At 47.4% G+C, this 25,046-nt stretch overlaps 2 protein-coding genes across 2 annotated transcripts; one reads left to right on the plus strand and one right to left on the minus strand.

Moving 5' to 3' along the window:
* Positions 1-3,051: 3,051 nt before the first annotated feature.
* On the plus strand, positions 3,052-6,909 carry LOC129923443 (uncharacterized). The gene has a single exon (XM_056014352.1). It carries the CDS (start codon positions 3,253-3,255, stop codon positions 6,907-6,909), a length of 3,657 nt encoding a protein of 1,218 aa, XP_055870327.1. The 5' UTR covers positions 3,052-3,252.
* Positions 6,910-19,866: 12,957 nt separating this feature from the next.
* On the minus strand, positions 19,867-21,678 carry LOC129923444 (uncharacterized). Its single transcript, XM_056014353.1, has one exon. It carries the CDS (start codon positions 21,676-21,678, stop codon positions 19,867-19,869), a length of 1,812 nt encoding a protein of 603 aa, XP_055870328.1.
* Positions 21,679-25,046: the final 3,368 nt, after the last annotated feature.

Below are 25,046 nucleotides of genomic sequence, written 5' to 3' on the forward strand. Positions count from 1 at the left end.
ACAAAATAAATTGGAGTATAATTTTTTAAGAAACCTTAGAATAATGTTGAAATACTTGAAACCTGTATTTCCCAAAGATAGAGAAGTGTAGACCTGTATTTCCCAAAGATAGAGAAGTGTAGACATGTATTTCCAAAAGATAGAGAAGTGTAGACCTGTACTTCACAAAGACAGAGAAGTGTAGACCTGTATTTCCAAAAGATAGAGAAGTGTAGACCTGTATTTCCCAAAGATAGAGAAGTGTAGACCTGTATTTCCCAAAGATAGAGATGTGTAGATCTGTATTTCTCAAAGATAGTGAAGTGTAGACCTGTATTTCCCAAAGATAGAGAAGTGTAGATCTGTATTTCTCAAAGATAGAGAAGTGTAGACCTGTATTTCCCAAAGATAGAGAAGTGTAGACCTGAACTTCCAAAAGATAGAGAAGTGTAGACCTGTATTTCCCAAAGATAGAGAAGTGTTGACCTGTATTTCCAAAAGATAGAGAAGTGTAGACCTGTATTTCCCCATGACAGAGAAGTGATAAAACTGTATGTAGAACACTAAGTGACCAGAGGCTTACTTTGTGAATGACATTGTAGGATGTCTGAATTAAACTTTGAAATGATTTACTGAATAGCAAATAAAAATAATTGAGACTTGCGTGCTTCAAACAAAAGCCCCACTTAGCAGTGAAATAAAAAAAACAGAACATTTCGAGGAGATTGCTTTAAATATATAGATTTGAAAGACGAAATGTTGTATTTTTATAGAACCCGAAACATTGAAATATTTATGATCTTAAGAAATGCATTTACTTGCCGTAGAAAGATGCTGACAGCAAAACTAAATCCAATTAGAAGTGAAAGTAGAACTGACAGACAAGAACGACGACATACAAACCAAACATTTCAACAAGAACACAATGCTTCAATGTTGGCTACAAGAAAAAAAATATTCATTTGGCCTGATTTGTGTAGAAGATTTGGCCTGGTTTGTGTGGAAGATTTGGCCTGGTTTGTGTGGAAGATTTGGCCTGGTTTGTGTAGAAGATTTGGCCTGGTTTGTGTGGAAGATTTGGCCCGGTTTGTGTGGAAGATTTGGCTTCGGGAGCGTGAAAAATTTGACCTTGGGCGCGTGTAAGATTTGGATTGAGGCTCGTGGAAGATTTGGCCTGGGGTGCGTGGAAGATTTGGCTTGGGGTGCATGGAAGATTTAGCCTGGGGTGCGTGGAAGATTTGGCTTGGGGTGCGTGGAAGATTTAGCCTGGGGTGCGTGGAAGATTTAGCCTGGGGTGCGTGGAAGATTTGGCTTGGGGTGCGTGGAAGATTTGGATTAAGGCTAGTGGAAGATTTGGCCTGGGGTGCGTGGAAGATTTGGCTTGGGGTGCGTGGAAGATTTAGCCTGGGGTGCGTGGAAGATTTGGCTTGGGGTGCGTGGAAGATTTGGCCTGGGGTGCGTGGAAGATTTAGTCTGGGTGCGTGGAAGATTTAGCCTGGGGTGCGTGAAAGATTTGGCATGGGGTGCGTGTAAGATTTGGCCTGGGGTGCGTGGAAGATTTGGATTGAGGCTCGTGGAAGATTTGGCATGGGGTGCGTGGAAGATTTAGTCTGGGTGCGTGGAAGATTTAGCCTGGGGTGCGTGGAAGATTTGGCTTGGGGTGCGTGGAAGATTTGGCCTGGGGTGCGTGGAAGATTTGGATTGAGACTCGTGGAAGATTTGGCCTGTGGTGCGTGGAAGATTTGGATTGAGGCTCGTGGAAGATTTGTCTGGGGTGCATGGAAGATTTGGCTTGGGGTGCGTGGAAGGTTTGGATTGAGGCTCGTGGAAGATTTGTCTGGGGTGCATGGAAGATTTGACCTGGGATGCGTGGAAGATTTGGATTGAGGCTCGTGGAAGATTTGGCCTGGGGTGCGTGGAAGATTTGGCCTGGGGTGCTTGAAAGATTTGGATTGAGACTCGTGGAAGATTTGGCCTGGGGTGCGTGAAAGATTTGGCTTGGGGTGCGTAGAAGATTTGGCCTGGGGTGCGTGGAAGATTTGGATTGAGGCTCGTGGAAGATTTAGCCTGGGGTGCGTGGAAGATTTGGCCTGGGGTGCTTGGAAGATTTGGATTGAGGCTCGTGGAAGATTTGGCCTGGGGTGCGTAGAAGATTTGGCCTCGGGTGCGTGGAAGATTTGGATTGAGGCTGTGGAAGATTTGGCCTAGGGTGCGTGGAAGATTTGGCTTGGGGTACGTGGAAGATTCGGATTGAGGCTCGTGGAAGATTTGGCCCGGGGTACGTGGAAGATTTAGTCTGGGTGCTTGGAAGATTTAGTCTGGGTGCGTGAAAGATTTAGCCTGGGGCGCGTGGAAGATTTGGCCTGGGGTACGTGGAAGATTCGGATTTAGGCTCGTGGAAGATTTGGCATGGGGTACGTGGAAGATTTGGCCTGGGGTGCGTGGAAGATTTGGCCTGGGGTACGTGGAAGATTTGTCTGGGGCGCGTGGAAGATATGTCTGGGGCGCAAGGAAGATTTGTCTGGGGCGCGTGGAAGATTTGTCTGGGGCGCGTGGAAGATTTGTCTGGGGCGCGTGGAAGATTTGGCCTGGGGTACGTGGAAGATTTGGCCTGGGGTACGTGGAAGATTTGGATTGAGGCTCGTGGAAGATTTGTCTGGGGCGCGTGGAAGATTTGGCCTGGGGTACGTGGAAGATTTGTCTGGGGCGCGTGGAAGATTTGTCTGGGGCGCGTAGAAGATTTGTCTGGGGCGCGTGGAAGATTTGTCTGGGGCGCGTGGAAGATTTGTCTGGGGCGCGTGGAAGATTTGGCCTGGGGTACGTGGAAGATTTGGCCTGGGGTGCGTGGAAGATTTGGATTGAGGCTCGTGAAAGATTTGGCCTGGGGTGCGTAGAAGATTTGGCCTCGGGTGCGTGGAAGATTTGGATTGAGGCTCGTGGAAGATTTGGCCTGGGGTGCGTGGAAGATTTGGCTTGGGGTACGTGGAAGGTTCGGATTGAGGCTCGTGGAAGATTTGGCCTGGGGTACGTGGAAGATTTAGTCTGGGTGCGTGGAAGATTTAGTCTGGGTGTGTCGTGAATTTGCTTATTTGGATTGTCACCCCTTAGTGTTTGTTACACTTGTTAACCTGTGTACTGACCGTATTTCGTAGTCCGTGTTGTGAACTCTACTATGTGTGTAGTTGTTTGTCATTCAGTGAAATAAAGCTTTGAATGTAACATGGTATTGTTATTATTGAGTACAACAATTTATTTCACTGAATCTGTCTAAACATGGATAGACTACTTCGGCCTGAAAGGTTCGATGTGGAACCTACCGCACCTCAAGCACAAGAAAAGTGGCTGCACTGGTACGAAACATTTAAAAACTTTCTGTCTGTAGTTACTATAGAAAATGTAGATAACAAGAAACTACTAATTAACTACATTTCGCCATCGGTGTACCAGATGATTAGTGACAAAGAAACATATGAGGAAGCGATCCAGTCACTAAACAACATCTACGTGCAACCCAATAACGAGGTCTTCGCAAGGCACAAGTTAGCCACGTGCAGACAAGAACAGGGTCAAAGCGTTGACGCCTTTCTTCAGAAACTCCGCAGTCTATCCAAGGATTGCAACTTCAAAGCCGTGACAGCTGAGCAACATCGTGACGAGTCCATACGCGATGCATTCATCACAGGGATTGCCTCCAACAGCATTAGAAAACGTCTCCTAGAGAAAACAGATTTAAAGTTAAAGGATGCATTTGAGGAAGCCAGAGTACTTGAACACGCCTATCAACATTCGTTGTTGTACGAGTCACAGTCAGAAACCACTAGTGGGGCTACTACAAATGCTGTAAGAGAACACCCTGCTGATCCTGTCGCTCCCCAGTTGCCTGATCTACGAGTCTCGATTAATTCGACTCAAACAAGACAAGAGGTAAGCGCTATATCTATCAAGTGTTACTTCTGTGGCAGAGGAAGACATCCTCGTAATGAGTGCCCCGCACGTGAAGCCACATGTAATCAGTGTAGCAAGAAGGGACATTTCCAGAGATCTTGCAAATCAAGAAAATCTACAGCATTTGCCCTCGCTACGTTGCACTCTTTAGGACTAGGCAAATCAACCTCCTTGATTCTTCTCAATGGGGTGCCACTTAAAGCCTTGATAGACACTGGAAGCTGTGAGAGTTACGTGTCAGCTCGAGTTGCCAGGAGTCACAAATGGCCGATAAAAACCTCCGTGGACAGAATATTTATGGCTTCCACTCACCTGTCTCGAGTTACTGAAGGCCATATCTTTGCTACCATTCAACTCAAAGATGAAAAATATGAAAATATTAAACTGTCACTCTTAGATGGATTGTGTTCAGATGTTATTCTAGGTTTGGATTTCATAAGCCTACACGAGAATCTACAGATTCCCTTTAGTGGGAAGAGACCACCTCTGTGCGTAAGTACCCTTAGACCAGCCAAAGTAGAGGCGCCTAGTCTTTTTGGTAACTTATCTCCAAACTGCACCCCAGTGGCAACTAAGTCACGCAGACACTCACTACTGGACTCTAAGTTTATTAATACTGAGATTCAGAGACTACTCAAAGAAGAAGTAATAGAACCCTCAAAGTCCCCCTGGCGAGCACAGGTTCTAATAACATCCAATGAGAGGCACAAAAGACGTATGGTTATTGACTATAGCCAGACGATCAACAGATTTACGCTTCTAGACGCCTATCCCATGCCAAGAATGGATGAATTAGCGGAGAAGATATCACAGTTTTCTGTCTTCAGCACGCTGGACCTCAAAAATGCTTATCATCAGATCCCGATTAAAGAAGAAGAAAGGCCATATACAGCTTTCGAGGCTGGGGGTAGACTTTACCAGTTTCGAAGAATTCCATTTGGAGTTACAAATGGAGTGGCTTGTTTCCAGCGAACCATAGATAAAATAATCGAAGATGAGCAACTAGAAAATACATTCGCTTATGTGGACAATGTGACCATCTGTGGACATGATAATGAATCTCATGATAGAAACCTGCAGAGATTCTTCAAAGTAGCTCAGAAGTATGGCATTACCTTCAACGAAGCTAAAAGTGAGATAGGAACACATAGCGTCAGACTGCTGGGATACGAAATATCTAAAGGTCAGCTCAAGCCTGACCCTGAAAGATTCACAGCCTTGCGGGAATTAAATGCTCCGTCGAACCTGCGAGAACAGAAACGAATAGTGGGCCTGCTGGCTTATTATTCTCTATGGATTCCTAACTTCTCAGACAAAATCAGCCTCTTAGCTAGAAATAAACGATTTCCTGTCCCTGAGGAAGTCAAACAAGCATTCCAGAACCTAAAGGACGAGCTCGAGAAATCCGCCGTGTACACCATTGATTACACTCGCCCGCTAACAGTGGAGACAGATGCGTCTGACATAGCTATAGCAGCTACACTTAATCAAGATGGCCGGCCTGTGGCTTTCTTTTCCCGGACACTATCGCAAAGCGAAAGAAGGCACTCATCAGTGGAAAAAGAAGCGTATGCAATAGTAGAATCTTTGAGAAAGTGGAAACACTTTCTTATTGGAAGACCCTTTACCCTTGTCACAGACCAGCGATCCGTGTCCTTTATGTATTGTAGACAAAATAAAGGCAAGATCAAGAATGAGAAGATCCAAAGGTGGAGGTTAGAGCTATCCTGCTTTCACTATGACGTCGTTTACAGACCAGGTACACAGAACACTGCTGCTGACACTTTCAGCAGAAATCGCTACTTATCCGCAATGTCACGTAACGACTTAAAATTACTCCACAATAGTTTGTGTCACCCTGGTGTAACAAGAATGCTACATTTTGTGAGATCAAAAAATCTACCCTTTTCCACCGATGACGTCAGAACAGTGATCGACCAGTGCCAGTCATGTGCTGAACTTAAACCTCGATTCTTCAGGCCGCCAATAGGACAATTAATCAAAGCCACTCAGCCATTCGAAAGAATAAGCATGGACTTTAAGGGACCTCTCCCTTCCAACTCACGCAATAAATATCTGCTTACCATGATCGACGAATTCTCTAGGTTTCCTTTTGCCTTTGCATGCCCAGATATGTCATCTGCTACTGTTATTAAATGCCTAAATGAGTTGTTCGCCTTATTCGGGCTACCTTCCTATGTCCATACCGACAGAGGTACTTCCTTTATGTCTGCTGAAGTACAGAAGTACCTTAACGAAAGAGGAGTTGCTACGAGCAGGACAACGGCTTACAATCCCAGAGGAAATGGTCAAATAGAGAAACTGAACAGTACCCTTTGGAAAGCTATAACCTTAGCTTTACACTCCCAGGACTTGAGTACGTCTCAGTGGGAACTAGTATTGCAAGACGCGTTGCACTCAATTCGGTCACTTCTGTGTACGGCGACGAATAAAACTCCACACGAGAGACTCTTTGGATACTATCGCAGAAGTACTTCTGGAACATCCCTACCAACGTGGTTAACATCTCCTGGCCCCGTGTTGTTAAAAAGAAATAATAGATCCTCTAAGTATGACCCTTTAACAGAGGAGGTAGAGCTGGTGAACAGCAACCCTCAATACGCTCTTATCAAAACATCTACGGGCCGAGAAGAAACAGTTTCTTTAAGATTGTTGGCGCCCAAAGAAAAAGACTGTTTCACAGAGAATGTGAGACCCCCTGTGCTGAGAGACGGTTCCCCCAGGAATGCGACACCCTCACTTCAAAGCAAAACAGAAAGCAACACCGAGAATTCTTCTCTGAACCCTCCTGTTAACCGAACAACCAAACCACCCCTGTCGGGGGAAGTGGACCCGGTTGAAGCCCCTACCATCGAGTCACCAAGTAATGTTGTTAGTACTGATACTGATTGTACTAATACTGCCGATCCAAACTGCCAATACAACCTAAGAGAACGAAAATCAAGACCCAACTACAGGGTTTAACAGACTGACGTGTTCGATAAACAGTTGCTGTATAATAGACTAATGTGTTTGATAAACAGTTTGCTATTAACGAGTATTGCAGATGTGTTTAGATGCTTATGTTTTATTAATCATTGTATTTGCTTTGACTACTTAATGTTGTGTTATATGTATAAAATTTAAACGTGGGGTGAATGTCGTGAATTTGCTTATTTGGATTGTCACCCCTTAGTGTTTGTTACACTTGTTAACCTGTGTACTGACCGTATTTCGTAGTCCGTGTTGTGAACTCTACTATGTGTGTAGTTGTTTGTCATTCAGTGAAATAAAGCTTTGAATGTAACATGGTATTGTTATTATTGAGTACAACAGGGTGCTTGGAAGATTTAGCCTGGGCGCGTGGAAGATTTGGCCTGGGGTACGTGGAAGATTTGGATTGAGGCTCGTGAAAGATTTGGCCTGGGGTACGTGGAAGATTCGGATTGAGGCTCGTGGAAGATTTGTCTAGGGTGCGTGGAAGATTTAGTCTGGGTGCGTGGAAGATTTAGCCTGGGGCTTGTGGAAGATATGGCCTGGGGTACGTGGAAGATTTGGCCTGGGGTACGTGGAAGATTTGGCCTGGGGTGCGTAGAAGATTTGGCCTGGGGTACGTGGAAGATTTGGCCTGGGGTGCGTGGAAGATTTAGCCTGGGGTGCGTGGAAGATTTGGCCTGGGGTGCGTGGAAGATTTAGCCTGGGGTGCGTGGAAGATTTGTCTGGGGCGCGTGGAAGATTTGGCCTGGGGTACGTGGAAGATTTGTCTGGGGCGCGTGGAAGATTTGCCTGGGGCGCGTGGAAGATTTGGCCTGGGGTACGTGGAAGATTTGGCCTGGGGTACGTGGAAGATTTGGATTGAGGCTCGTGGAAGATTTGTCTGGGGCGCGTGGAAGATTTGGCCTGGGGTGCGTGGAAGATTTGGCCTAGGGTGCGTGGAAGATTTAGCCTGGGGTACGTGGAAGATTTGTCTGGGGCGCGTGGAAGATTTGTCTGGGGCGCGTGGAAGATTTGTCTGGGGCGCGTGGAAGATTTGTCTGGGGCGCGTGGAAGATTTGGCCTGGGGTACGTGGAAGATTTGGCCTGGGGTACGTGGAAGATTTGGATTGAGGCTCGTGAAAGATTTGTCTGGGGCGCGTGGAAGATTTGGCCTGGGGTGCGTGGAAGATTTGGCCTGGGGTGCGTGGAAGATTTAGCCTGGGGTACGTGGAAGATTTGGATTGAGGCTCGTGGAAGATTTGTCTGGGGCGCGTGGAAGATTTGGCCTGGGGTGCGTGGAAGATTTGGATTGAGGCTCGTGGAAGATTTGGCCTGGGGTACGTGGAAGATTTGGATTGAGGCTCGTGGAAGATTTGTCTGGGGCGCGTGGAAGATTTGGCCTGGGGTGCGTGGAAGATTTAGCCTGGGGTACGTGGAAGATTTGTCTGGGGCGCGTGGAAGATTTGTCTGGGGCGCGTGGAAGATTTGTCTGGGGCGCGTGGAAGATTTGTCTGGGGCGCGTGGAAAATTTGTCTGGGGCGCGTGGAAGATTTGGCCTGGGGTACGTGGAAGATTTGGCCTGGGGTACGTGGAAGATTTGGATTGAGGCTCGTGAAAGATTTGTCTGGGGCGCGTGGAAGATTTGGCCTAGGGTGCGTGGAAGATTTGTCCTGGGGTGCGTGGAAGATTTAGCCTGGGGTACGTGGAAGATTTGGATTGAGGCTCGTGGAAGATTTGTCTGGGGCGCGTGGAAGATTTGGCCTGGGGTGCGTGGAAGATTTGGCCTGGGGTGCGTGGAAGATTTGGCCTGGGGTACGTGGAAGATTTGGCCTGGGGTACGTGGAAGATTCGGATTGAGGCTCGTGGAAGATTTAGCCTAGGGTGCGTGGAAGATTTGGCCTGGGGTGCTTGGAAGATTTGGATTGAGGCTCGTGGAAGATTTGGCCTGGGGTGCGTAAAAGATTTGGCCTCGGGTGCGTGGAAGATTTGGATTGAGGCTCGTGGAAGATTTGGCCTGGGGTGCGTGGAAGATTTGGCTTGGGGTACGTGGAAGATTCGGATTGAGGCTCGTGGAAGATTTGGCCTGGGGTACGTGGAAGATTTAGTCTGGGTGCGTGGAAGATTTAGTCTGGGTGATTGGAAGATTTAGCCTGGGGCGCGTAGAAGATTTGGCCTGGGGTACGTGGAAGATTTGGATTGAGGCTCGTGAAAGATTTGGCCTGGGGTACGTGGAAGATTCGGATTGAGGCTCGTGGAAGATTTGTCTGGGGTGCGTGGAAGATTTAGTCTGGGTGCGTGGAAGATTTAGCCTGGGGCGCGTGGAAGATTTGGCTTGGGGTACGTGGAAGATTTGGCCTGGGGTGCGTGGAAGATTTAGCCTGGGGTGCGTGGAAGATTTAGCCTGGGGTGCGTGGAAGATTTAGCCTGGGGTGCGTGGAAGATTTGTCTGGGGCGCGTGGAAGATTTGGCCTGGGGTACGAGGAAGATTTGTCTGGGGCGCGTGGAAGATTTGGCCTGGGGTACGTGGAAGATTTGGCCTGGGGTACGTGGAAGATTTTGATTGAGGCTCGTGGAAGATTTGTCTGGGGCGCGTGGAAGATATGGCCTGGGGTACGTGGAAGATTTGTCTGGGGCGCGTGGAAGATTTGGCCTGGGGTGCGTGGAAGATTTGGCCTAGGGTGCGTGGAAGATTTGTCTGGGGCGCGTGGAAGATTTGGCCTGGGGTGCGTGGAAGATTTGGCCTAGGGTGCGTGGAAGATTTGTCTGGGGCGCGTGGAAGATTTGGCCTGGGGTACGTGGAAGATTTGGCCTGGGGTACGTGGAAGATTTGGATTGAGGCTCGTGAAAGATTTGTCTGGGGCGCGTGGAAGATTTGGCCTGGGGTGCGTGGAAGATTTGGCCTGGGGTGCGTGGAAGATTTAGCCTGGGGTACGTGGAAGATTTGGATTGAGGCTCGTGGAAGATTTGTCTGGGGCGCGTGGAAGATTTGGCCTGGGGTGCGTGGAAGATTTGGATTGAGGCTCGTGGAAGATTTGGCCTGGGGTACGTGGAAGATTTGGATTGAGGCTCGTGGAAGATTTGTCTGGGGCGCGTGGAAGATTTGGCCTGGGGTGCGTGGAAGATTTAGCCTGGGGTACGTGGAAGATTTGTCTGGGGCGCGTGGAAGATTTGTCTGGGGCGCGTGGAAGATTTGTCTGGGGCGCGTGGAAGATTTGTCTGGGGCGCGTGGAAAATTTGTCTGGGGCGCGTGGAAGATTTGGCCTGGGGTACGTGGAAGATTTGGCCTGGGGTACGTGGAAGATTTGGATTGAGGCTCGTGAAAGATTTGTCTGGGGCGCGTGGAAGATTTGGCCTAGGGTGCGTGGAAGATTTGTCCTGGGGTGCGTGGAAGATTTAGCCTGGGGTACGTGGAAGATTTGGATTTAGGCTCATGGAAGATTTGTCTGGGGCGCGTGGAAGATTTGGCCTGGGGTGCGTGGAAGATTTGGCCTGGGGTGCGTGGAAGATTTGGCCTGGGGTACGTGGAAGATTTGGCCTGGGGTACGTGGAAGATTCGGATTGAGGCTCGTGGAAGATTTAGCCTAGGGTGCGTGGAAGATTTGGCCTGGGGTGCTTGGAAGATTTGGATTGAGGCTCGTGGAAGATTTGGCCTGGGGTGCGTAGAAGATTTGGCCTCGGGTGCGTGGAAGATTTGGATTGAGGCTCGTGGAAGATTTGGCCTGGGGTGCGTGGAAGATTTGGCTTGGGGTACGTGGAAGATTCGGATTGAGGCTCGTGGAAGATTTGGCCTGGGGTACGTGGAAGATTTAGTCTGGGTGCGTGGAAGATTTAGTCTGGGTGATTGGAAGATTTAGCCTGGGGCGCGTAGAAGATTTGGCCTGGGGTACGTGGAAGATTTGGATTGAGGCTCGTGAAAGATTTGGCCTGGGGTACGTGGAAGATTCGGATTGAGGCTCGTGGAAGATTTGTCTGGGGTGCGTGGAAGATTTAGTCTGGGTGCGTGGAAGATTTAGCCTGGGGCGCGTGGAAGATTTGGCTTGGGGTACGTGGAAGATTTGGCCTGGGGTGCGTGGAAGATTTAGCCTGGGGTGCGTGGAAGATTTAGCCTGGGGTGCGTGGAAGATTTGTCTGGGGCGCGTGGAAGATTTGGCCTGGGGTACGAGGAAGATTTGTCTGGGGCGCGTGGAAGATTTGGCCTGGGGTACGTGAAAGATTTGGCCTGGGGTACGTGGAAGATTTTGATTGAGGCTCGTGGAAGATTTGTCTGGGGCGCGTGGAAGATTTGGCCTGGGGTACGTGGAAGATTTGTCTGGGGCGCGTGGAAGATTTGTCTAGGGCGCGTAGAAGATTTGTCTGGGGCGCGTGGAAGATTTGTCTGGGGCGCGTGGAAGATTTGGCCTGGGGTACGTGGAAGATTTGGCCTGGGGTGCGTGGAAGATTTGGATTGAGGCTCGTGAAAGATTTGGCCTGGGGTGCGTAGAAGATTTGGCCTCGGGTGCGTGGAAGATTTGGATTGAGGCTCGTGGAAGATTTGGCCTGGGGTGCGTGGAAGATTTGGCTTGGGGTACGTGGAAGATTCGGATTGAGGCTCGTGGAAGATTTGGCCTGGGGAACGTGGAAGATTTAGTCTGGGTGCGTGGAAGATTTAGTCTGGGTGCTTGGAAGATTTAGCCTGGGGCGCGTGGAAGATTTGGCCTGGGGTACGTGGAAGATTTGGATTGAGGCTCGTGAAAGATTTGGCCTGGGGTACGTGGAAGATTCGGATTGAGGCTCGTGGAAGATTTGTCTGGGGTGCGTGGAAGATTTAGTCTGGGTGCGTGGAAGATTTAGCCTGGGGCGCGTGGAAGATTTGGCCTGGGGTACGTGGAAGATTTGGCCTGGGGTACGTGGAAGATTTGGATTGAGGCTCGTGGAAGATTTGTCTGGGGCGCGTGAAAGATTTGGCCTGGGGTGCGTGGAAGATTTGGCCTAGGGTGCGTGGAAGATTTAGCCTGGGGTACGTGGAAGATTTGTCTTGGGCGCGTGGAAGATTTGTCTGGGGCGCGTGGAAGATTTGTCTGGGGCGCGTGGAAGATTTGTCTGGGGCGCATGGAAGATTTGTCTCGGGCGCGTGGAAGATTTGGCCTGGGGTACGTGGAAAATTTGGCCTGGGGTACGTGGAAGATTTGGATTGAGGCTCGTGAAAGATTTGTCTGGGGCGCGTGGAAGATTTGGCCTGGGGTGCGTGGAAGATTTGGCCTGGGGTGCGTGGAAGATTTAGCCTGGGGTACGTGGAAGATTTGGCCTGGGGCGCGTGGAAGATTTGTCTGGGGCGCGTGGAAGATTTGTCTGGGGCGCGTGGAAGATTTGTCTGGGGCGCGTGGAAGATTTGTCTGGGGCGCGTGGAAGATTTGGCCTGGGGTACGTGGAAGATTTGGCCTGGGGTACGTGGAAGATTTGGATTGAGGCTCGTGAAAGATTTGTCTGGGGCGCGTAAAAGATTTGGCCTGGGGTGCGTGGAAGATTTGGCCTGGGGTGCGTGGAAGATTTAGCCTGGGGTACGTGGAAGATTTGGATTGAGGCTCGTGGAAGATTTGTCTGGGGCGCGTGGAAGATTTGGCCTGGGGTGCGTGGAAGATTTGGCCTGGGGTGCGTGGAAGATTTGGCCTGGGGTACGTGGAAGATTTGGCCTGGGGTACGTGGAAGATTCGGATTGAGGCTCGTGGAAGATTTAGCCTAGGGTGCGTGGAAGATTTGGCCTGGGGTGCTTGGAAGATTTGGATTGAGGCTCGTGGAAGATTTGGCATGGGGTGCGTAGAAGATTTAGCCTCGGGTGCGTGGAAGATTTGGATTGAGGCTCGTGGAAGATTTGGCCTGGGGTGCGTGGAAGATTTGGCTTGGGGTACGTGGAAGATTCGGATTGAGGCTCGTGGAAGATTTGGCCTGGGGTACGTGGAAGATTTAGTCTGGGTGCGTGGAAGATTTAGTCTGGGTACGTGGAAGATTTAGCCTGGGGCGCGTAGAAGATTTGGCCTGGGGTACGTGGAAGATTTGGATTGAGGCTCGTGAAAGATTTGGCCTGGGGTACGTGGAAGATTCGGATTGAGGCTCGTGGAAGATTTGTCTGGGGTGCGTGGAAGATTTAGTCTGGGTGCGTGGAAGATTTAGCCTGGGGCGCGTGGAAGATTTGGCCTGGGGTACGTGGAAGATTTGGCCTGGGGTGCGTGGAAGATTTGGCCTGGGGTGCGTGGAAGATTTAGCCTGGGGGTGCGTGGAAGATTTAGCCTGGGGTGCGTGGAAGATTTGTCTGGGGCGCGTGGAAGATTTGGCCTGGGGTACGTGGAAGATTTGTCTGGGGCGCGTGGAAGATTTGCCTGGGGCGCGTGGAAGATTTGGCCTGGGGTACGTGGAAGATTTGGCCTGGGGTACGTGGAAGATTTGGATTGAGGCTCGTGGAAGATTTGTCTGGGGCGCGTGGAAGATTTGGCCTGGGGTGCGTGGAAGATTTGGCCTGGGGTGCGTGGAAGATTTAGCCTGGGGTACGTGGAAGATTTGGATTGAGGCTCGTAGAAGATTTGTCTGGGGCGCGTGGAAGATTTGGCCTGGGGTGCGTGGAAGATTTAGCCTGTGATGCGTGGAAGATTTGGCCTGGGGTGCGTGGAAGATTTGGCCTGGGGTACGTGGAAGATTCGGATTGAGGCTCGTGGAAGATTTGGCCTGGGGCGCGTGGAAGATTTAGCCTGGGGTGCGTGGAAGATTTGGATTGAGGCTCGTGGAAGATTTGGCCTGGGGTATGTGGAAGATTTGGCCTGGGGTACGTGGAAGATTTGGATTGAGGCTCGTGGAAGTTTTGTCTGGGGCGCGTGGAAGATTTGGCCTGGAGTACGTGGAAGATTTGTCTGGGGCGCGTGGAAGATTTGTCTGGGGCGCGTGGAAGATTTGTCTGGGGCGCGTGGAAGATTTGGCCTGGGGTACGTGGAAGATTATGCCTGGGGTACGTGGAAGATTTGGATTGAGGCTCGTAAAAGATTTGGCCTGGGGTGCGTAGAAGATTTGGCCTCGGGTGCGTGGAAGATTTGGATTGAGGCTCGTGGAAGATTTGGCCTGGGGTACGTGGAAGATTTAGTCTGGGTGCGTGGAAGATTTAGTCTGGGTGCGTGGAAGATTTAGCCTGGGGCTTGTGGAAGATATGGCCTGGGGTACGTGGAAGATTTGGCCTGGGGTACGTGGAAGATTTGGATTGAGGCTCGTAAAAGATTTGGCCTGGGGTGCGTGGAAGATTTGGCTTGGGGTACGTGGAAGATTCGGATTGAGGCTCGTGGAAGATTTGGCCTGGGGTACGTGGAAGATTTAGTCTGGGTGCGTGGAAGATTTAGTCTGGGTGCGTGGAAGATTTAGTCTGGGTGCGTGGAAGATTTAGCCTGGGGCTTGTGGAAGATATGGCCTGGGGTACGTGGAAGATTTGGCCTGGGGTACGTGGAAGATTTGGATTGAGGCTCGTAAAAGATTTGGCCTGGGGTGCGTGGAAGATTTGGCTTGGGGTACGTGGAAGATTCGGATTGAGGCTCGTGGAAGATTTGGCCTGGGGTACGTGGAAGATTTAGTCTGGGTGCGTGGAAGATTTAGTCTGGGTGCGTGGAAGATTTAGCCTGGGGCTTGTGGAAGATATGGCCTGGGGTACGTGGAAGATTTGGCCTGGGGTACGTGGAAGATTTGGCCTGGGGTGCGTGGAAGATTTGGTCTGGGGTACGTGGAAGATTTGGCCTGGGGTGCGTGGAAGATTTAGCCTGGGGTGCGTGGAAGATTTGGCCTGGGGTGCGTGGAAGATTTAGCCTGGGGTGCGTGGAAGATTTGTCTGGGGCGCGTGGAAGATTTGGCCTGGGGTACGTGGAAGATTTGGCCTGGGGTACGTGGAAGATTTGGCCTGGGGTGCGTGGAAGATTATGTCTGGGGCGCGTGGAAGATTTGGCCTGGGGTACGTGGAAGATTTGTCTGGGGCGCGTGGAAGATTTGCCTGGGGCGCGTGGAAGATTTGGCCTGGGGTACGTGGAAGATTTGGCCTGGGGTACGTGGGAAATGTGGATTGAGGCTCGTGGAAGATTTGTCTGGGGCGCGTGGAAGATTTGGCCTGGGGTGCGTGGAAGATTTGGCCTGGGGTGCGTGGAAGATTTAGCCTGGGGTACGTGGAAGATTTGGATTGAGGCTCGTAGAAGATTTGTCTGGGGCGCGTGGAAGATTTGGCCTGGGGTGCGTGGAAGATTTAGCCTGGGATGCGTGGAAGATTTGGCCTGGGGTGCGTGGAAGATTTGGCCTGGGGTACGTGGAAGATTCGGATTGAGGCTCGTGGAAGATTTAGCCTAGGGTGCGTGGAAGATTTGGCCTGGGGTGCTTGGAAGATTTGGATTGAGGCTCGTGGAAGATTTGGCCTGGGGTGCGTAGAAGATTTGGCCTCGGGTGCGTGGAAGATTTGGATTGAGGCTCGTGGAAGATTTGGCCTGGGGTGCGTGGAAGATTTGGCTTGGGGTACGTGGAAGATTCGGATTGAGGCTCGTGGAAGATTTGGCCTGGGGTACGTGGAAGATTTAGTCTGGGTGCGTGGAAGATTTAGTCTGGGTGCGTGGAAGATTTAGCCTTGGGCGCGTAGAAGATTTGGCCTGGGGTACGTGGAAGATTTGAATTGAGGCTCGTGAAAGATTTGGCCTGGGGTACGTGGAAGATTCGGATTGAGGCTCGTGGAAGATTTGTCTGGGGTGCGTGGAAGATTTAGTCTGGGTGCGTGGAAGATTTAGCCTGGGGCGCGTGGAAGATTTGGCCTGGGGTACGTGGAAGATTTGGCCTGGGGTGCGTGGAAGATTTAGCCTGGGGTGCGTGGAAGATTTTGCCTGGGGTGCGTGGAAGATTTAGCCTGGGGTGCGTGGAAGATTTGTCTGGGGCGCGTGGAAGATTTGGCCTGGGGTACGTGGAAGATTTGTCTGGGGCGCGTGGAAGATTTGCCTGGGGCGCGTGGAAGATTTGGCCTGGGGTACGTGGAATATTTGGCCTGGGGTACGTAGAAGATTTGGATTGAGGCTCGTGGAAGATTTGTCTAGGGCGCGTGGAAGATTTGGCCTGGGGTGCGTGGAAGATTTAGCCTGGGGTACGTGGAAGATTTGGATTGAGGCTCGTGGAAGATTTGTCTGGGGCGCGTGGAAGATTTGGCCTGGGGTGCGTGGAAGATTTAGCCTGGGGTGCGTGGAAGATTTGGCCTGGGGTGCGTGGAAGATTTGGCTTGGGGTACGTGGAAGATTTGGCCTGGGGTGCGTGGAAGATTTGGCCTGGGGTACGTGGAAGATTTGGCCTGGGGTGCGTGGAAGATTTGGCCTGGGGTACGTGGAAGATTCGGATTGAGGCTCGTGGAAGATTTGGCCTGGGGCGCGTGGAAGATTTAGCCTGGGGTGCGTGGAAGATTTGGATTGAGGCTCGTGGAAGATTTGGCCTGGGGTACGTGGAAGATTCGGATTTAGGCTCGTGGAAGATTTGGCCTGGGGTGCGTGGAAGATTTGGCCTGGGGTACGTGGAAGATTCGGATTGAGGCTCGTGGAAGTTTTGTCTGGGGTGCGTGGAAGATTTAGCCTGGGGTGCGTGGAAGATTACAACCCATGTTGGTCCTCAAAGTTGGAAAAAAAGGAATTGAGAAAAGACTTTTGTGTGGCGTTTGTTACATCTCGTTCTGTCTGATTCTTGTACACGTTACTTCCCCTCACTTCCCATTCTCAGATCAAGTTGAAACTTCTGCACGATCTTTTATTGTCGATTACAAAACATGAATCAATAAAAAAAATTAAAATTAATCTTGTATTATATAGAAAAAGAAATATATATATTACAGTATGAAGGTATGAAAGTAACTTTGCAGTTCAATCAATTATAAAAGCATTTGTTGCATTTTTTTGTAAAACTGTTACAGGAGGAGCTCAATAAATTAATATCCATTAGACCAGATATGAATTCGGCTCTGATGTCTTAAAGTAAAGTGAAGTTCTTGAGAGGTGTTCGTGACTATGAATTGATGAAAGGCTGTGTGTGGTGCGAGTGGTATAAGAGGGAACACATGGCTGTGCTGTTAACGCTCAGAGCTATGTAGACATAGATATAGCTTCTCCTTCGTGACCGAAGATGAGCACATTTCTCATATCCTATGGACACGAAGACTAAGTGGCCCCCAGCAGTAGACCTACCCAGGACTCTACATACACTGCCTGAGTGATAAGCTTTAAGCGTTCAGCGCCATGTTAGTAAAGTTTACGTGACAATGAGGCTCCCATCCTAAACAGTGCCCAGGACTCTAAGTGCACTGCCAAAGTGCTGTGCTCGTTTTCAGCTTTCATCTGCTCGAGGGTGAGTAATTGCAAACTTCTGTTTGTACTCTTGTATTGAGTATTTAGCAAGACTCTATGAGTGTTAGTGTGTGTATGTTTGTGTCTTGTGTTTGCTTTAAGCCAGGAATTTATTTTAGTTACAAAACTATATTTTCAAATTTCGACAAGAGAGATTCCAGGTGCCACTTCCCTGCTACTCTGATTGAATGGATGTTCACTAAATGGGCGTGGGTGTGTGATGTTTGTGGTCGTGTGGCGGTGTATGTGTTTGTGTGTGAGGCTGATAGACGCATGACTGTATGTGTGTGACCCAACGTAACGTGGCTGATAGCCGTGCTAGACATGATCTGATCAGTCAATGACCATCTGTACACAAAATCTTTTTCGGGATCAGGTTTGATTTTATTTGTTGAATTATGATTGAAGCAAAACTAGACGCGGCTATAAAAAGATCAGTTTGTTGATATTGTTCATGTTAAGAATATCTGATTGTTCTTCCGTCTGTCCCTCTGACCATTCGATGTCATTTCTTAAGCATAAATTACTTGTTTTATCGGCTTCTTTCACTGACTGTCAATGTAAAGTTACAGTAGGCCTGTGAATTTTTGTCTACTGTAACCAGTGATTCCCAAAGTGGACTAGATCGACCATCACGAGGTCTACGACGACTACCAAGGGGTCCAAACAAAGAGAAAAAGGAATTGGAGATCTATGAGATGTAAAACGGGGTCCAAGATAGTGAACTTCATTATAGCAGGCCGGGACTTTAATTTTGATTTCACTTTAATAGAATTGACCCATAAATAGATTTGATGTTTTTAACGTAGTTCTTCAATAAAATCATAGTCCTTTTATTTCAAAGACATTTATTTCAGAACTTGCGACAATTGTGTGATTTTGACTCGAAAATTAATTGTCAAACCCTGAGGCTCATTCCTCTCACTAGAGAGCGTTTATTTTTCGTTTGTAATGCAGATAGATTCGGTTTCTGTAGAAATTTTATTAATTAATATTGTAATAACTGAAGGGAGGCACCTCAACGAGATATAGATGTTTATTTACATGAAGACATGACAAACACATAGGACATCTGCCTTGAGAACAGCCTCTTCATATCTGTTCTAGACTTGGGCGGAAATCGTTCTCTCCTCTCTATTGTCAATATCCTTCTCAGTCTGGTTTCTGTCCGTGCGCACCTTCTGCACTATCTTGGATGGCGAAGTGCATGGTGGGGTTACAACAATATATATCAAATATATAACTTAACAGTGTTTTTATTATTTGTTCACGTTTCACAGCAGTTAAAAATTTTTAGAAATCGTTAAAAAAAAAAACAGAAAACATTTGAAATGAGTTGCAGTGTATGTGTGTGTGTGTGTGATATTGAGATTGTGAGGGTGGCGAGAGATAATACACATGCAAGTGAATATGAATGATTTAACATTTGTCATCACACACATCTCGCGTCCCTTGCTGTTGACTCCATTGGATCTTGAAAACAGACTATTTCAACTGAGAGCTAAACACGTTTTTATGGAAGCTCATTAAAGGTGACACCTACTGAACAGAAACAGTTTATGAACAAATGTCTTTCACTTTTTCTGAACTTCACATCTTTTTTATTTTCGCTTTCTTTGAAGGACAGAAGTCCAGATATAAATATAATTAAATAATAGAGTCGAAAACCATGTCCGTGTAACATGGCCTGAATACACTGAATGCCTGGACATAACATGGCCTGAATACACTGAATGCCTGGACATAACATGGCCTGAATACACTGAATGCCTGGACATAACATGGCCTGAATACACTGAATGCCTGGACATAACATGGCCTGAATACACTGAATGCCTGGACATAACATGGCCTGAATACACTGAATGCCTGGACATAACATGGCCTAAATACACTGAATGCCTGGACATAACATGGCCTGAATACACTGAATGCCTGGACATAACATGGCCTGAATACACTGAATGCCTGGACATAGCATGGCCTGAATACACTGAATGCCTGGACGTAACATGGCCTGAATACACTGAATGCCTGGACATAACATGGCCTGAATACACTGAATGCCTGGACATAACATGGCCTGAATACACTGAATGCCTGGACATAACATGGCCTGAATACACTGAATGCCTGGACATAACATGGCCTGAATACACTGAATGCCTGGACATAACATGGCCTGAATACACTGAATGCCTGGACATAACATGGCCTGAATACACTGAATGCCTGGACATAACATGGCCTGAATACACTGAATGCCTGGACATAACATGGCCTGAATACACTGAATGCCTGGACATAACATGGCCTGAATACACTGAATGCCTGGACATAACATGGCCTGAATACACTGAATGCCTGGACATAGCATGGCCTGAATACACTGAATGCCTGGACATAACATGGCCTGAATACACTGAATGCCTGGACATAACATGGCCTGAATACACTGATTGCCTGGACATAACATGGCCTGAATACACTGAATGCCTGGACATAACATGGCCTGAATACACTGAATGCCTGGACATAACATGGCCTGAATACACTGAATGCCTGGACATAGCATGGCCTGAATACACTGAATGCCTGGACATAACATGGCCTAAATACACTGAATGCCTGGACATAACATGGCCTGAATACACTGAATGCCTGGACATAACATGGCCTGAATACACTGAATGCCTGGACATAGCATGGCCTGAATACACTGAATGCCTGGACATAACATGGCCTGAATACACTGAATGCCTGGACATAACATGGCCTGAATACACTGAATGCCTGGACATAACATGGCCTGAATACACTGAATGCCTGGACATAACATGGCCTGAATACACTGAATGCCTGGACATAACATGGCCTGAATACACTGAATGCCTGGACATAACATGGCCTGAATACACTGAATGCCTGGACATAACATGGCCTTAATACACTGAATGCCTGGACATAACATGGCCTGAATACACTGAATGCCTGGACATAACATGGCCTGAATACACTGAATGCCTGGACATAACATGGCCTGAATACACTGAATGCCTGGACATAACATGGCCTGAATACACTGAATGCCTGGACATAGCATGGCCTGAATACACTGAATGCCTGGACATAACATGGCCTGAATACACTGAATGCCTGGACATAACATGGCCTGAATACACTGATTGCCTGGACATAACATGGCCTGAATACACTGAATGCCTGGACATAACATGGCCTGAATACACTGAATGCCTGGACATAACATGGCCTGAATACACTGAATGCCTGGACATAACATGGCCTGAATACACTGAATGCCTGGACATAACATGGCCTGAATACACTGAATGCCTGGACATAACATGGCCTGAATACACTGAATGCCTGGACATAACATGGCCTTAATACACTGAATGCCTGGACATAACATGGCCTGAATACACTGAATGCCTGGACATAACATGGCCTGAATACACTGAATGCCTGGACATAACATGGCCTGAATACACTGAATGCCTGGACATAACATGGCCTGAATACACTGAATGCCTGGACATAACATGGCCTGAATACACTGAATGCCTGGACATAACATGGCCTTAATACACTGAATGCCTGGACATAGCATGGCCTTAATACACTGAATGCCTGGACATAGCATGGCCTTAATACACTGAATGCCTGGACATAACATGGCCTTAATACACTGAATGCCTGGACATAGCATGGCCTTAATACACTGAATGCCTGGACATAACATGGCCTTAATACACTGAATGCCTGGACATAACATGGCCTTAATACACTGAATGCCTGGACATAGCATGGCCTTAATACACTGAATGCCTGGACATAGCATGGCCTTAATACACTGAATGCCTGGACATAGCATGGCCTTAATACACTGAATGCCTGGACATAGCATGGCCTTAATACACTGAATGCCTGGACATAGCATGGCCTTAATACACTGAATGCCTGGACATAACATGGCCTTAATACACTGAATGCCTGGACATAGCATGGCCTTAATACACTGAATGCCTGGACATAGCATGGCCTTAATACACTGAATGCCTGGACATAGCATGGCCTTAATACACTGAATGCCTGGACATAGCATGGCCTTAATACACTGAATGCCTGGACATAACATGGCCTTAATACACTGAATGCCTGGACATAACATGGCCTTAATACACTGAATGCCTGGACATAGCATGGCCTTAATACACTGAATGCCTGGACATAGCATGGCCTTAATACACTGAATGCCTGGACATAGCATGGCCTTAATACACTGAATGCCTGGACATAGCATGGCCTTAATACACTGAATGCCTGGACATAGCATGGCCTTAATACACTGAATGCCTGGACATAACATGGCCTTAATACACTGAATGCCTGGACATAACATGGCCTTAATACACTGAATGCCTGGACAACACATAACATTTAGTGAACACATTCTAACGGACGAGTGACAAGCACATAAGACCGACATACAGATTCTGTTAATCAGTTTCTTAACAAACTCAACATCGACACGACTACTTCAAATTTCTTTTGTATTTCAATAGGAACGAAACAAATAAATATTGAAACAATTAGATCAGAACACTTGAACATTGGACTTGTAGTCTGCCCTAATTGACTGTTATTAAACTTGATTCTCACATATTGCGATCATCGCTTGGGCTTAGATCTGAAAGAAGATAAAGTAAAGAATTGTTTGGTCGGAACTTGTTCAGAGCACCTGGACTAGATTATCATATCTTATCTTATATAATACAGACGTTACTTCAAAAAAGAAGAAGATTACGTCCTACTCGTCATGCATCTAGTCATGTATATTAACTAATGACTTAAATTCTGCCAAGTCACTGGTTTTCCTGGCTAGCTCATCAGGCAACCCATTCCATGCTCTAATAGCACTAGGGAAGAAGGAGTATCTCTACAAATTTGTCCTAGATTAATATAAACAATACTTGTTCAGAGCACCTGTACTAGATTAATATAAACAATACTTGTTCAAAGCACCTGTACTAGATTAATATAAACAATACTTGTTCAGAGCACTTGTACTAGATTAATATAAACAATACTTGTTCAGAGCACCTGTACTAGATTAATATAAAAATACTTGTTCAGAGCACCTGGACTAGATTAATATAAAAATACTTGTTCAGAGCACCTGGACTAGATTAACATAAATAATACTTGTACAGAGCAATCAAGTATATATTGTTATAGCCCTATTGGCGGCGCGAGAGGGTTAACTGTAGTTTCTGCTGATACTCGTGAACTCAGGCAAATCAGGTCAACGGCTGGCGATGGACAAGGGACAGTACTGCTATTACACGCAAATATGACCCGTGTAATGGTGATGTGATCGAAAGCCTTCACGGATGAGGGACTGGGTAAGAAAGGACAGTTGAGTCCAGTACAGCAGGGCAGTAAGGACTGTGTGGTACAAAGTGAGTCCATGAAAATGTAGCTGTACGAGTCTAGAAGTAGACAGATAGACAAGTAGACTTGTAGTGTTTAGTAGGCAGTTCTATTGTGTTAAAGCATTTGAAGTTAGTGTAGCCAATAGTGTTTTATTGGCTGTTGATGTATTTGTCATTAACCCTCCACATTGTTACTGGAAACTCTTGTTGTCAAGTACTTGTGTTAGATGTGCTGTGTGTCTAGTAGTGTTTACAGAAGGTCTGGATAGAGAAGATCGTAACAATATGTTATTTTACTCTATTACTCCATTACTTTATATCCGTTCAGTTTCCATGTTACATTAATAGCCTACACAAAACTTTGCCCAATAATGCCCTCTGTTTATAGATTGGAAGAGCCTATATACAAAGTGCTAGCATTATTTTCTTTATATTGCCCCAGACTCTCGTTTGCCTACTCATGGTCTTCAACATCATCAAGCGCATGCGCAGACGACGTCTCACGTATTTGCAGACGTGACCCGTATAATGTCGCCTGAGTGATGGGCCCATGCGACTGTCGTCTTTGACGTCATTAAACGCTACTCTAGTCTTGGCCCAGTATACACAAGAAATGGCTCTTCTGGTGGGCCCATCACCACCGTCCTCGCCGCACATCACAACTCCCCCCTCCCCTGCTTCTCACTCAAAGCTCTCTCTCCCCCCCCCCCCCCACCTCTCAGTTCCCAATGTCTCCTAGGGAACAACATGCGGAGACACTTTCAATCAATTTTCTTATACATCAGTTTCAAAGTCTTCTCTCCCCTTGGCTGAACTAAAGAAGAGTTTCTCCGCCTTCGAGCCCACCTCTCCCCTTTTCGAATGGATAGCTTCAATGAAGATACGGATAAATAAGTGCATGACTACAGTATAAGACAATTGTGGAATCATTTTAACTGACATTGATGACACTATTAACAACCAAGTCAATTTATCTATCTATCTATCTATCTATCTATCTATCTATCTATCTATCTATCTATCTATCTATCTATCTATCTATCTATCTATCTATCTATGTAAATAATGAGGGAGCCTGGTGTGAATGTATATTTTGGGGTTTTCTATAGTTATAATGTTGTTGTTTTTGTGTGTGTAATGCACAGATTGTAAGACACATTTCCCTATGGAGACTAAAGATTCTCTATACATGTACTTTTCCCTTCTCCATTTTTGTGTACAAAAAACACATTATCTCAAATACTTCCTTTTTCGACCAGCAAGATAGATGTCCATCGATTTGACTGTCCAGTCTATGGTCCAGGCAGATCAGGTATCGTTAGTGTCTATCCCAATGAGTAGAAGAGACGGGTGTTAAGTGAGCTTGTGTTTTATGAACAGTTCCATGGTGATGCTGTCAATTAACGTCCTAAAGTATTCATTGACAACTGTCTCGTCGTAATGTTAGTTTTCAAAAGTAAAAAAATCTAATTTCAGGAGGAACTTAACATTTCATTATAAACATATATATATAATACTATATCAGGATAGGAAATAGTATTTTAAATAAAAAAAAACATATAAAAATATCCTGTATATAAAATTATAAATAAATAAATAAAAATATATATGGTTCCAGGTTCCTCTATCTCGGTAGAAAATTGATGCCCTCACTGTTAAGATTTTTTTCTGGAGTCCAGGCAGAACCCGTGGCCAAACAAGCCGATTCTAAGTGTTTCTGACTCAGTTCGTGTAGGTGAATGCACATGTTTTAGGAATGGCTGATAGCGTCTCTTTCGGGGGTGCCAGAGAGTCGAACTACCGCCCCATACCGAAAGAGACGAGCTCATGGGACCCTGCCAGCAGCCTCGAGGCTGAGCTGGAGCTAATGTTCCAGGCGCTGGAATGGGTGGGAGGAAAAGTACGGAGCGGCGCTGCCAGCCAATGACGTAGTCTTGTTCACGGACTCGATGTCAGCACTAGAGACCTTAAAGGGGCTAGAAGAAGGTGTAAGAAGGGTGTGGGACGTCCTCATGGACGGGGAGCGTCTCCTACGATTCGCTTTGAGCATTACCTTACAATGGGTGACCGCCCATTGTGGAGTGGTCAGTCACGATTTGTCGGACCACCTCGCAAGAAAAAAAAACGGTCCAGACGACACTCGTGCATGATGACCCGTGCACATACCAAAGTGTACTATCCCTGGCCGACAAAAGATTGTTCGCTCTTTGGTACGATGGCTGGGATTCTTCGGATAAGGGACGTGAGCTTCACAGGGCATGAGTAGACCAGACAAAAGAGATGCGTGTTGGCAACTGAATCGTGCGGAACAGGCCGTCCTAGCCCAGTTCCGTGT

This window comes from Biomphalaria glabrata, chromosome 16 (genome assembly GCF_947242115.1).
Source record: "Biomphalaria glabrata chromosome 16, xgBioGlab47.1, whole genome shotgun sequence".
In the NCBI taxonomy this organism is placed as follows: Eukaryota; Metazoa; Mollusca; class Gastropoda; family Planorbidae; genus Biomphalaria; species Biomphalaria glabrata.